Raw genomic sequence first — 13,548 nt, 5'->3', positions numbered from 1 at the left:
AGTATTCTTGGCTGCATATTTTTCTCGTTTAGTGCTCTGAAGATATCTTGCCAGTCCTTTCTGGCCTGCCACGTCTCTGTGGATAGGTCTGTTGCCAATCTAATGTTTCTACCATTGTAGGTTACATATCTCTTCTCCCGAGCTGCTTTCAGGATTTTCTCTTTGTCTCTGAGACTCGTAAGTTTTACTATTAGATGTCGGGGTGTTGACCTATTTTTATTGATTTTGAGAGGGGTTCTCTGTGCCTCCTGGATTTTAATGCCTGTTTCCTTCCTCACATTAGGGAAGTTTTCTGCTATAATTTGCTCCAATATACCTTCTGCCCCCCTCTCTCTCTCTTCTTCTTCTTCTGGGATCCCAATTATTCTAATGTTGTTTCGTCTTATCGTATCACTTATCTCTCGAATTCTGCCCTCGTGATCCTGTAGTTGTTTCTCTCTCTTTTTCTCAGCCTCTTTATTTTCCATCATTTGGTCTTCTATATCGCTGATTCTCTCTTCTGCCTCATTTATCCTAGCAGTTAGTGCCCCCATTTTGGATTGCACCTCATCAATAGCCTTTTTGATTTCGATTTGGTTAGATTTTAGTTCTTTTATTTCTCCAGAAAGGGTTTCTCCAATAACTTCCACGCTTTTTTCAAGCCCAGCTAGTATCTTTAAAGTCATGATTCTGAACTCTAGGTCCGACATCATACTAATGTCTGTATTGAGTAGGTCCCTGGCTGAAGGTACTACCTCTTGTTCTCAGACCTCTTAATTTAAGGAGAGACCCGCGTTCAGCGGAGGGTGCGGGTAGGAAGGCAGGGGTCAGGGGTCATGGAGGGGTGGGAGCCGGTGGGGAGCCGGAGGAGGCCAGGGTGCGAGAGGGACTGCAATGCAAGGAGCAGCAGAGCCCAGCCATGGGGGCAAAATGCTGACGTCCGGTGGATTCATGTTCACGGTGCAGAAGTGCCCAGGCTTTCCGGAAGCTGCCTCTGTCATGGGTGCTGGATTTTACCTCAGGACCCTCCAGAATGTGTGATGTATGAAAAGGCTCTTCATTTTTTAAGTCAGTGCATTAGGACTGCTTGAGTTAGAGGGGAAGTTCATCACCCGCCGTGGACTGCCGTGTCTTGGAACACTTGGCAGTCCTCAGGAGTCAGGCTGGCAACGCGCCTCAGGTGTTGCCCAGGTGCTGGGTGAGTGTCTGGAGGTCTCCAGGGAGCTGGTCTCCCTCACCCTTCCCTGCTTTCCCGCAGCACTCGGTCTAATAATGGCCGGGAGGTGAGGGGGCCGTGCCTCCTCCATCTACCACCCTGAAACCTCATGAGCACCTCGTTAGAGCCAGTGCACAAAACAGTCAAAATGGTGCTCTCGGGGCAGATGCGGGCGTGGTTCAAGCTTACTTACTCTAAGGTGTGTGGATATTAAAAGCTCCCCAGGGACTCGGAAACGCCCGCCCCCACCCATCCTCGAAGGGAGTTCAGAGAACCAGAGCCCAAACCGTAGCATTTTCACGTTTCAATTTTTCCAGGAAGTAGTCCCAAGATTCCCAATGATTTCAAAGTGTCATGAGCTCTGTTTGTTTAATGTTGCAGAATTTCCTGTTGGGTTGGGAAGGTCCTGTGCCCGCCGTGTGATGAGGCTGGAGCTTTCTCTGTCCTCCCAAACCGCATGGCGCAGGGAGGTCGCAGAGCTAGGAAGGGCCACCGTACGTCGCAAAGACACGCACGCCTCCTGAAACTGGAAACCGTCTCGAGAGCAAAAGCAGGTGTTACCTCGGTTGCCTGTGAAACCCTTGTGTTACTTCTTGATGTGATTGTTCCAGAACAACCCAGTTTGGGATTATTTTGTCAGACTCGTGAAGCTCCTGCCAGTAGGCCCAGAGAGTGGGACACGGCTGCCCCGTTCTGACAGGTGAATCCCCAGTGATGGTTCCCGTCACACTTCCCAGTGACTTTCTCGGCCTCCCTCATCTCTTTGGAGTTCCCGGCAGGGCCGTGAGGCTGTCACTGTTGTCTGCACAAGAGAGCACTCTTCCATGCGCTGCTGAACGGCGGGAGTGGGTGGAGGGTGTCGCTGGTTCCCGGGGGGTAGGGGGGGGGATCATAACGTCAAGCAGACCGCGGGCCGGAGGCGGGTCACCTCTCACTGTCGTGGGGTGAAGCTGCAGGACTGAGCGACCCATGTCAGCAGACCTGGCTTCTGGGGCTCGGCAGGCACGAGTCGAGCAGATGGGCATCAGCCCTGGAGAGAGGACAACCCGGCCTCTCCCACCAAGCTCCCCCCAGCCCCGAGTGCCTCCCTCCTCATCCTGTTGGGCAGCAGACCAGAGGCTCCGGGTCCCAAGGGCCTGCTCCCGCAGCCTCGGGCAGGTGGAGAAGGTGGGTGGCCACACGTCCGCGTGAGTGGGGTCCCGGCCCCCAGAAAGGAGGGTGCAGTGAGGACTGGGCCACCAGGAATGAACAGGTGCACTAAAACACCTGTGGGCCCTGGGGGAAGAACTTTGATCCTCATCCTTTTCAAACTGTGTTCCAAAAAGAGGGGGAAATAGGGTGCCTTAAGGAAGGTCCAAGGTGTGGGGTTGATGGGTGGCCTGCATTCTGACCTGGAAGGTCAACCTGGTAGGAAAATGCCACGTTTCCTGCCAGCCACTCATTCAGGGCAGAAGGAGGCAGAGCAATCGTCCGTAAGAAGGCCAGGGTTGCTGAGGCTAATACAGTTAACACGCACCTGTTCGTCCCAGGGGAGCCAGGTCCGCGGGAGGGAGACGGACGTGAATGGAGATATGCCAGTGCGTGGAGCGTCCAGTGGCAGTGGCCCTGACAGCAGGGACAGAGGTGTGCTCCTGGGACTTCACTAGAACCCCACACGTAGACAGCTGGATTTAGCTCGTAAGTCGAAGACGCTGAAGGAGTGGCTGTTTTGTGCTGAACGAATCCTCTAGCCTTGAACGTGGAACACCGTGTCCTTGGCTTGGCTCGCCCACGAGCTCCCTTTGCATTCTCTGCCTCGCGAAAGTGGAAACCACAGATTGCCAGCCGTCTTGAGGGACCGGGACCATGTGTGAACAGGTGTCTCACTGAGGAAGGCCCACTTGCCCGGATCACGAAGGGGGTTCAGTGACCTCAGCCCGTCCCCTGTCCAGTGGGAGAAGGCCAGGCTGGGCAGCGTTTTATGGAGTCGATGGTCAGTGTCTTGTTTTCCTTCACTTGCATCCACAACCGTTCTCCTTGTTTCTGAGAGCCGGCCTGGCCTTGGGCTCCAGCACTGCTTTGAAGTCCTGTGTGACTCTGGCACATTACTTGACCTCTCTGTGTCTGCTTATTCATCTGAAAGCCAGGGTTGATTATAGCGAAGCCTCCCTGGTGGGCTTTCGGGGAGGGTTTAACACGTGTGTTCAAACTCCATCCTGAGAACGATGTCTGGCTCACAGCCGCCACGACTGCCTTTAATCAGTACGTCTAGCTGTCACTCACTGTATTCTGGTGCCACTAATGAAACCCACGGGGACCCAGCTGCTTAAGCAGAAGTGTAAGTATTAGTGGAATCTCAAAAAAAATTTTTTTTTGGAAATGATTGTCTGAAATAATTTAAATTTTTAGCAAAAAGTTTCTTTTTCTCTGCTTATTTCTTCCATGAAAAGAGCATCTGTCTCAAAAAAAAGATTCACTAATTGCTAGAACTTTCTTTAAAGTGTAGAGGAAAGAGATGCTTGTGTTTTGCAAGCCTTTGAACCATGCCTTTGGTGTTGCCAGTGGCTTGAGGATGTTTTACGATCATATTAAATAGGTAGCTCCAGTTTAATTCCTCCTGAATATTACCCGAGTTTATATAAAACTGATGCTGGCTTTGACATCCTGAGATGTTCATAAATTTGAGAGAAAATACATGAGTACATTAATTACCTATTCATTGGGTAAATATTAGAGACTCTAGTAGAGAATAGGTTACCTAAGATTTCTCAATGGAAAATTCTAGAGTGTTCCACTAAGTAAACAGTTCTTCTTGAGTGAAGAGGCTTTGTATCCTGGGCAATATTCTGGAACTTTGCCCTGGTGAGCGTTACTGCCATGGGAAAGCCGGTCAGTGGTCTTACCGGGACAGGGAGCTTGACTCTGGCCAGAAGTGCTCATTCATTCATTCACTCCTGCCTCCGCCCCCCCGGGCTCCTGGGTTAAGCCCTGTGCATCCCCCTCACCCAGTCTCACCTGGTGCCTCCAGCAGCCCGCACCAGATCTGCTGGGTGGTAGGCACTTAATAAAGCTTTGGGAAATACAGGTTACTTTCTTGGGACTTTTTTGTAGCCAAGCTGTACTTACGAACCAGGCTTGTTTGATATCGATGTACAGAGATTGCTTAAGTATAAGGCCAAGAAGAGTTTTTTATGTTGCGATTTCATGACAAATCAAGGAAGCATCATACATTCCGTGGGTGGTTTTCCAGCACTCACTGGGCACCTGCACGCCCACTGCCAACTTGGCGTTCCTGACGCCCCCCTTGTCTGCCGCCGCCCACTGAAGCCTCAGCTCCTTGCTTCTCCTCTCACCTGGCCCCCCGCCTGCCCCCTCTCCCTCTCCCTGTCCCGGGGCGTGTGCTAAGACAGCGTGGTACTTGCTCCGCATCACCATGCCCCACTGCGCACGGTCCAGTTCCTGGCTATATCCTTCTCCAAAGGCTCACCCCCGAGGCAGGTGTCAGTGTGCGTGGGACTCAGTGTGGAGACAGGCACAGGGAGAGCAGGTCACTCAGGAGCCAGTGGCCGTGTCCCCTCCTTCCTGCCCTGGGGACCCTCCCCACATCTATCATTTGGACCCCGTGATGGGAGAGCCCTGAGCACTGCGTCCACTCCTCCTGCCCCGGGTGCTGCATTCTGATACACATCCCGAAACCCCAACTGAAAGGGACTCAGAATCTGGTCCTGGAAACCTGTTTCCTCCTGGAGCAGAGACCCGGAGTGCCCCAGGCCTCCTTAGCCACAGGACAGATTCTTCTCTAATTGACAAACATCTCACACCTGACCAGCCACCCACTTCCCAAGTGACGTGTCCCAAAAGAAAACCTGACCTGGTGACTTGCCACCCGCGGAAGAGGGCCAGATGCTACAGGATGGTAGTTGGGGTTCTATCATGCTTATCTCTGGAGTGAGAAGCACTGTGTCCCCCAAACATATACTGAAGTGCTGACCCCCCCACCCCCCACCTATGAGTGTGTCCTCCTTTGGACAAAGGATCTTAGCAGACAGAAAGTTAAGGGGAGGTCACGCTGGATTAGGGTGGGCCCTGATGCATGGTCAGTGTCCTGGTAAGAAGAGGGAGGTTCGGAGACAGACCCACGGGTCGTAAGCCACGTGGACGTGAAGGCAGAGGTCGGGGTGATACATCTGCAAGGCAGGGGTTCCTGACGAGGGACAACAAGCCACCAGAAGCTCGGGGAGCCATGGCAGAAATTCTCTCCTAAAAAAACCCCCCAGAAACAGGAGACTCGATCCCGGACTTCTGGCCTCCAGAATCGTGAGAAAATAAAGTTCTGATGATTTAAGCCCCGGGTCTGGCATATTCTGTTACAGGAGCCCCAGGAACGAACACACTTCCCGTGTCACCGCCTCCCTCTCTGTCCCCCCAGGGCCATCTGGACACACACTCCCCGACTCGTCCTTTGAGTCCACCCCCCGAGCACCTCCTCCAGGCAGTCTTCCCTGCCTCTCTAGCCCCCAGACCATGGTAAATGTACCCTCGTGCACTCGCCCAGCATGCTTCCTGCTCAGCCCAGAGTGGGGGCCATCAGAGGACACTTGGCCACTGTGGAGACACCGTGGTTATCACAACTGGCATGGGGCTACTATGGCGTCTGGTGGGCTGAGGCCAGGGACGCTGCTGAGCATCCTACAGTGCATGGTTCAGCCCCACAGCCGAGAACAGTCCAGGCCCAGATGTCTGTAGGACTGCATCATTATGCCCCTTCCCCTTCTGCCCGGCCAACCCCTCGGCACTCCCTCTCCCTGCCCTGGCTGGTGCTGGGCAGACTCCCCGGCAGGTGGGGGCATCTCCCACTGTAAACTGACCACCCTACAAACAGGCTCCTGCGGCCTGGGGCTTCCCTGACTCAGCCAGCGGGGGCTTCCCTCGGGGTTACTGTTGGCTTCCGTCAGCGGTCATTTCACCACAGGGACCCTCATACCCCTGCTTGCAGCTTGAAAGTCCCCACCACAGCCACACACACATGTGCACGCACGCACACAGGAGTCACTACCCACAGGAGCATCCGTGTGCACGCTCGTGCACATACACACTCACACGTGCTCGTGCACACAGGTACTTGGACATGAGCACACATGCACACACACCCAGTTCTCCACGTGTGGGCACATGTGTGCACAGGCATGCATGCATGCCAACATGCACACTCATGCACACACACATTCTCAGACCCATGGTACCTGCTGCAGAATCAAGTGAGCTCATTGCCACTCTCAGCTTCTGTTTGATGCCTCATCGCACAGGCTCAAGCTCAAGTCCCTCCCTCGCTGACCAGCAGCTCAGTGTAACTGTTTGGATTTAGAATCATTTCTTTGAAGCTGCGTCATCTGTTAATAGGGTCTTATCTGTGCTCTAGAATTTTGTAAGCTGATCGGCTTTGCACTTTAGGCTTAAAGAGAGGCAAAATCATGGCTGCTTTTCTAGGAGGAGCTCCTTTCAGAGATCCGGAGGTTCACCTCATCTGCCCCACACCCAGCACCTCCTTTGCTCCGAGTTTCTCCTGCATAGAGCCACGGTATGGAGCGAGGCTGCCCCAACACAGCACGCGTTAGAAGCCCGTGTTGGAGGGGTTAAGGATTGTGAGCGCTTTTAGACTAACAATTACATGTTCAAAGACTTTGAAAACAAGTAGCCGCTCTGTAATTCAGCCAAGGAAATGAGTGAAAGAACCCCAAAATTTCACATGAGGAGTCTGGAAACTCTATTTTTAAAAGAGCATAAGCCTAATTCATGGGCAAATGAAACCCAGAAATGCCACGATAGTAGGTTTGCAACGAAAAATAAAGTAGTAAGAAAAAAATCTAATCAAGGGAGAAACATAGAATGAGTGTATTTATCTCAACCTGTTAAAATAGACGTTATTGAAAAAGCTGGGAAATGAGCCACCTAAATGCAAAATACTGGATTTCCTGAAGAGCACTGTGACAGAATAAACCAAGTCATAATATCCACACGAAAGACGGAAATTTTGTGTGTGTGTTTTCAAGAGGCCAGAACGAAGCTAACTTTGTCAGAGGATGAGAGCTTCTGTGATTGTTCCAAAAATAAAAGCCCCATTTATTGTGTCCACCCGGTGCCTGGCACTGTGCCAAGCATCTTACATGTTTTAACCTATTAAATCCCTATAAAAATCCAGTGTCATATCCCACTATTCTTAGGTTTATTTTATCGATGAGGAAATTGAGATTCAGAGAGGTTAAGTAACTCACCCAAGGTCACACAGCCAGGAAGTGTTGGAACAGGGATTTGAAGCCAGGTCTGTTGAATTCTGCACTTTCACCCCAACACACACACACACACACACACACACACACACACACACACACACACACACACACACACAGGCTCCATGCCCCAAATTCACCAAGTGTCTTTTCCATGGTTCTCTGAATATAGCCAATTGTTTCAACTTCTCCTCTGGGACCTCTGATGCCTGCCACCCATATGTCAAGGCGCAGCTCAAATGTCATGAAACATAGAAGGCTTTCTCGATGTGCAACCAGCGCTACTCCCCCCTTCTCCTGCCCCAGCCCCGTGGTGGCACCCATCCTCCCCTCTGAGCTGTATGAGGACCAGAATCATTTCCACCTTAGAAAACCCTGCAGTCCCAGTAGCCAGAAGCTCCTAACTTGAGGAAGACTTGTAGCAATCCTTTGCCAAACAAATAGATAACGAACGGACTCCTCCTTGTTCTGTGCCATCTTATTCGGTACGCCAGCCACTCTCAAAGGGGTGATTTTACTCCTGAGGGGACATTTGGCAGTGTCTGGGGACAATTCAGTTGTCAGAACTCGGGGGGGGGGCGGGGCACTGCATCTAGTGGGTGGAGGCCAACAACGCGGCTTAACATCCTATAGTTCACAGGACCGCCCCTAACAGAGAAGGACCTGGCCCATGATGCCGACAGGACTGAGGCTGGGAAGACCCGATGTGTGCCTTCTGTCTCAGCGACCCATGCCGTGATGGGCTAGGAGCCCCTACAGGCAGGGGCACTTTGTCTTTCTAGACCGTGCATCTGACACAATGAATGAATGAATGAATGAATGAATGAACGAATGAAACTCAGTGTGCACACTGGGGTCATGGAAACCACATAAGATCAGGGGATTGAACTGAGAACCTGAGTTTGGAGTTGCTTATTAAAGTGTAGACATGTGTGGCTGTATAGAATTTTTCATGTTGGATTATTGTGATTGGCCCCCAAAAAGCTACGAGGCCAAAAAAAAAAAAGACAAATCAAAGTACCCAGTAATGGCTTGGTTTGACAAACACGGCCCTAGAGAACTGTATTCTCATTAGCCCTGTTTGCATCAATGATACGGTGAGGTTTTTAAGGTCGTTAGAGAAAAATCCCCTGGTTGCTCATAACTATTGGTTTACTGTCTGGGGCTCAGGAGAGAGAGGGTGTTTACTCATCTAAACTCTTACTGACCACACAATTTCACAGTGGCTTGAGTAAATTGTCACATCCAGGTCTTTTCGCATTAAATACAAGTAGAGGTATTTTAGTGGAGAAACAAGAGTTATTCCGGGAAACCCTCCAGAAAAGACTCTTTGGTTATTAGTTAAATGGAAACAGACAAGGAAGAAATATGAATGTCATGACAGTGAGAAAAACAGTTCTCAATTAATTGTAACACAATTTACATTTTTCAAAGTGCTTCTAAGTTCAGTATCTTACGTGACATTCATGATGATGCTGGGCAACGAATACCGTCCCCGCTTTATAGAAGAAAATACAGAGGGTCAGAACAGTTGGGCCAAAGGTTTCCCCAAAGTCCATGGGGCAAGAGACTGCACCTGGAGGGAAGAATGGGAGCTGGCTCACGGTCAGAATGGCCTTGGGCATCAGGGGCCCCGGGCAGATGGAGCATCCCCCTTCTTGGTGCAGTGAGCACCTCAAGAGCATCTCAGCAGAAACAGCTCGGCCACCCACCCTGCGGGGGACCAGCCAGTGGAAGTGCTGCTTTCCAAGCTCAGTGTTTCCCTGGGTGATATTTTAACAGCCAATCAGAAGAGGACGGGCAATTTATGAAAAGAGATCTGTTAACCATAAACTAAAATGCCAGAGACCACGGAGGAAGGGAAAGTCTTCATGGGCATTTGAGGGCAGTGAAGGCCCAGAGACCTCCGGTGGGCTGACAACAGGCTCTGTCTCCTGGTCGCTGAATTGACTTGAGTGCTGGGGCTTTATTTTCATACTATTTCCTGGGAAGAAAGGGAAACAAAGAGTGGTCTGTTCATCTGGGGTTCATTTTGTCTGTTGTTTTTTGTAATAGTTGGGACTTCCACAAAGAACAGGCAAAAAGTATGTGTTCACGCCAAAAACGGAATACCCCAAGATTATCGTAAGCTTGTTTTTGCTGTTTTCAGTTCAGAATTATCAAACCATGCCACAAACTTCCGGTGTTCTAGACGAGAATGTTAGAGATGGCTGGAATTTGCATTTTAGACAAAAGAATATAGCCTGATACTTGCTCCCACTTGATGTGGAGCTTGATGCGGGCACCCCGGCAAAGATGCATGTGCTTGTGTTTAATGAAACAGCTTCCGACTTTGATCTCAACCCATCGGGATGATAATTATAAATGTACTAGGTTTCGTGGTCCCTTTTTATCAAGTATAACGATACCACGTAAGCAAAGTAGGAAGTTCTAAAATTAAAACTAGGAGTCATATCCTGGAGAGGCGTGGGGGAGTTCCTGGAGGTCGGTAGATGGCCGTCCCTTGCCTCCTTGTCCCCCAGTCTTCCTCCAGCCCTTTAGCAGCGCATTCAGCGTGAACTGGGCAGCAGATTAGATAAGGCGGCATTGCCCTTCATCGGCAGATGGACACGTTCGGCCAGAAAGATGTCCAGAGGGGTCAGGACACAGCTGTAACTCGGGACTTCTGGCTTCTTCCTGGGCATGGGTCTCTGTCTCCAGTGTTGAAAGGACAGATGTTGAACCATATGTCCTGAATTTAAGAACACAGAACAGTGTTCCATTCCTACTTTTAGCGATCGGGTGCCGTTTTCCCCGTGAATGGCAAGGCTGGTATGGCTGTGTTCCCACTAGCACTGTCCGTGGGTTGTCCGAGACGGCTGAGATTGGGCGGACCTCGCCTGCCTGTGGTCACGCAGGCCCAGGTGACTGTCGTCCGGATGCCTGTCCAAGGGAGCAGCAGCCCGGCCACTGGTGGCGAGGCCTGGTGCCGGGTCAGGCCCACAGGTGTGCCGTAACAAAGCCGCTCCGTGCTGGGGATGCAGAGAGACTTGTTGGTGAAGGTCTGCAAACAGGAGGCTGCTGGAGAGAGTGCGTTGTGCTTGCCGGTGGGTCAAACTCAGCCAGGTCTTTCTGGGGTAGCCCCTCCCCCCCACCTGCAGAACGTGTGCATGAGATGCTCAGGAAGACACGCAGACCTCCCAGGGGGAGCTGGGCGAAGCCAGCCCGGGGAAGTGTGGCTCATCACGAGGCCTCATGCGGGGATGGCTGGCGGCGAGGCTGGGGGTTAAGAGCCGGGGGGACAGCCCTCACCGACGGAGGCCCCCACGCTGCGGCGAGCTCCTCTTCTCCTTCAGTCTGCTCCTTCCCTTGGTTTCCAAATAAACCTCATTCCCACAGCTTTCTGGGAAGGAGGGCCTGGCCCGAGACACGGTCACACCAGGAATGCCTTTGGGTTCCCTCTCCCTCATGATCTAGAGCCTGCTGCGTCTGTCCCGAGATGGATTAGACTCTCTTGTCCACTGCAGACGTTCATGTCCCATCTTTCGGGCCAGAAACACCTGCTCCTGGTGAGGGGGATGGGCCTGGGCCCCTGCCCCTCTCCAGGGATTGTGCAAGGAGTGCCGGCCCCTCACCTTTGCTCCCTCTTGGGAGCCCTGGACAGCCTCCCTCCTCCTCGAAAACGGCCCCCCTGCCCACCTGTCTTCTCAGGAAGTGGCTCCCATGTGACGTAAATTACAAGAAATTCACCCATTGTTCCTGGGCTTGAGTTTTAAGAGTTTTGAAATGTGTGTGTAAATCTATAAATGTACACATCTAACTGTGAATCTCTGTCTTCACTGTTGTGGGAGAGGGCTGGAAGTCACAGCACAGCATCCTCCGGTCGGGGGGAGAGGCCGTGGAAGCCCCACTTTGCCCCAGGAACCCCCCGCCGTCTCTGCGGATGGCAGATGCTCTCCTGGGACAGCCGGCCCTCCCTCCCAGGCCAGAGGGAGCGGGGGGGGGGGGGGGGCGTTGGGGCAGGGGGAGCAGGTGCTTCCCAGCCCCCGGAACGAGGCGTCTGAGGAAGCCGGGCTGCACCCCTCCCTCCCCACCAGCCTGCGCCCCTGCTCTATTGGTGCCATCCAGGGGGCTTCTGACCTGGTTTGTCTTTCCCTCTCCCGCAGGGGCGGATCTGTAGAAAGGCCGGCAAATCAAAAAAGTCCTTCAGCCGCAAGGAAGCCGAAGCTACCTTCAAGAGTTTGGTGAAGACGCATGAAAAGTACGGCTGGGTCACCCCGCCCGTGTCTGATGGCTGATGTGCTCGACGTGCGGGAGACGCTCCAGCCACCTGTCCACACACACGAGTTCCCGACATCTCCTCCTCAACGCCGAGCATCCTCACCCTTTTCTACTCCAGCCGGAACTGAATCCTGAATGCCAAGGAGACGTTTAAGTTATTTATGAACAGATGTGTTCACAGGGAGGACGAGGGCGCCAATGCTGTTCGGGATTAGGTTTCGACTGTAAATGAGCGGCCATCTCGAAGTCACTTTAGAACCAGTGTTGAGATGGTGACATTCCCCAGCCCGCCTGCCCCTCCGCCTGCCCCCTCACACTGCCCTTGGCTTCTTCCCAGACCGCAGCTCCAAAGAGCAGGCAGGAGCCCCAGGGCCTGCTGCTCGACCCACTTACCGTGCACGGCACGTTCCCGTGTACTAGGAACACCCTGCATTGCTGTGCCCTTTGTCTCTGTTTCTCTTCCGGGCAGGTCGACATAACCTGGAGACGTGTCCTTCTGTGGCCCCGTGTGACAACATGTAGACCTCATTCGTGCTATGACCTTTGGCTCCTGAAAACACAAATTTCATATTGCCAGGTTCTTGTAATTTAGAACAGCAACTGCCCCCTTCGTGAAAATGTGCTCCGTCGGCCGGCGCGGCGGCGAGCCACTGTCCCCCGGCGAGGCAGGGCCCGGGGACGGACGGCAGGGCTGCTGGGGCCGCCGTGGGCTCCCCGGGGGCTCCGCGGCGGGACAGCCTCCTCGGTATTCTGGAACGCTCCGGTGACACCACATCCGTGTTCCTGTCTCCTCCCAGCTGGTCAACCCACCACCACGAGCAAGGGACAATTTCCCGTTCCCTGAAATCATCGGACTCCTTTTACTCTCCATGCTAGTGACAGAGAATGCCAGGACTGCCAAAGGACGCCAAGTGATGGTCCGAGGACTTGCATGACCGGGTCTGTTCCTCACCCTCCTGTCACTTGTGTGCCCCGGGGGCTGGGCTGCGTGATGCGTGAGCACCCTCGCCGTGATAGCGACTCCCCGTTACTCCATCGCCCACACTTTCATTTTTCTCTTCTGTTAAGTTACTTAGAACTTTCTAAGAAACTCCATGAAGTGAGGAAACACTGTTTATAACAATACATGGGAAGAGGTAAAATGTTCATCCCAGGTGGAAAACCTTATTGGATGCATTTTAAATAAAATCATGCATACCTGACACAATGCCTCGAGAATCCAATCACTGGGGGCTACCCTTCCCTCTAAAACATCTCATCTGTCTTTAGAATTTAATATTCCAAATACCGTGATGACGTTCCCCAGCAAATTACCAAACAATGAGTCTTAGGAACCCATGCTCTTTGCAAAACTCCAGTGTGTTAACATGGTCCCCAGAAGCAACCCAGGAGGCCATCAGAAGTTAACAGTAAGTGTGAATGGTTGATTTGGCCAAACTTGGATGTTGCTGATTATATTTTCCCACTACAAGGGAAGAGAAATCTTTGCTGATTACATACAATTCTTTGGGCAGTTTGGACTAACTCAGGGACCTGTTCACTTGTCCAGGGTTGTCAGAGGTCCAAGAGACCTGGCCTCAGAGGACGGGGGTCAGCTCCCAGCACAACCAGCCATTCACCAAATCTACCCTTTCCCGCTGCTTTTATTTGTATTTTTTAACACTTTCTCAAATGCCCCTAATTCACACGTAGCTCTGTCCAGACAAGAAGGCAGTGTATTGAGGATGCGTGGCTGCCTGCTCACATTCCCTCTGAGTAATAATAGTTATAAAATTCGATGACACTCCTTCATGCGATCCTCCCAAGTGGAATTCTCCATCCTGGAAA

General features: G+C 52.2%; 1 protein-coding gene across 1 annotated transcript in view; it reads left to right on the top strand.

The window, feature by feature from the left end:
- UBE2QL1 (ubiquitin conjugating enzyme E2 QL1) overlaps positions 1 to 12,919 on the top strand; it is a 42,619-nt gene extending 29,700 nt beyond the window's left edge. Inside the window, exon 3 of the mRNA XM_025867548.2 lies at positions 11,607 to 12,919. Within this exon, the coding sequence (XP_025723333.1) occupies positions 11,607 to 11,738 (132 nt within the window). The 3' untranslated portion in view covers positions 11,739 to 12,919. The remainder of the gene's footprint in view (positions 1 to 11,606) is intronic.
- The last annotated feature ends 629 nt before the right edge of the window (positions 12,920 to 13,548 follow it).

The sequence above is a fragment of the Callorhinus ursinus genome, unplaced genomic scaffold (assembly GCF_003265705.2).
Source record: "Callorhinus ursinus isolate GAN/ISIS: 27379988/994484 unplaced genomic scaffold, GSC_fseal_2.0 scaffold3, whole genome shotgun sequence".
In the NCBI taxonomy this organism is placed as follows: Eukaryota; Metazoa; Chordata; class Mammalia; order Carnivora; family Otariidae; genus Callorhinus; species Callorhinus ursinus.
The sequence above is the reverse complement of the archived record's forward strand: the minus strand, read 5'-3'. Positions and strand labels throughout refer to the sequence as shown.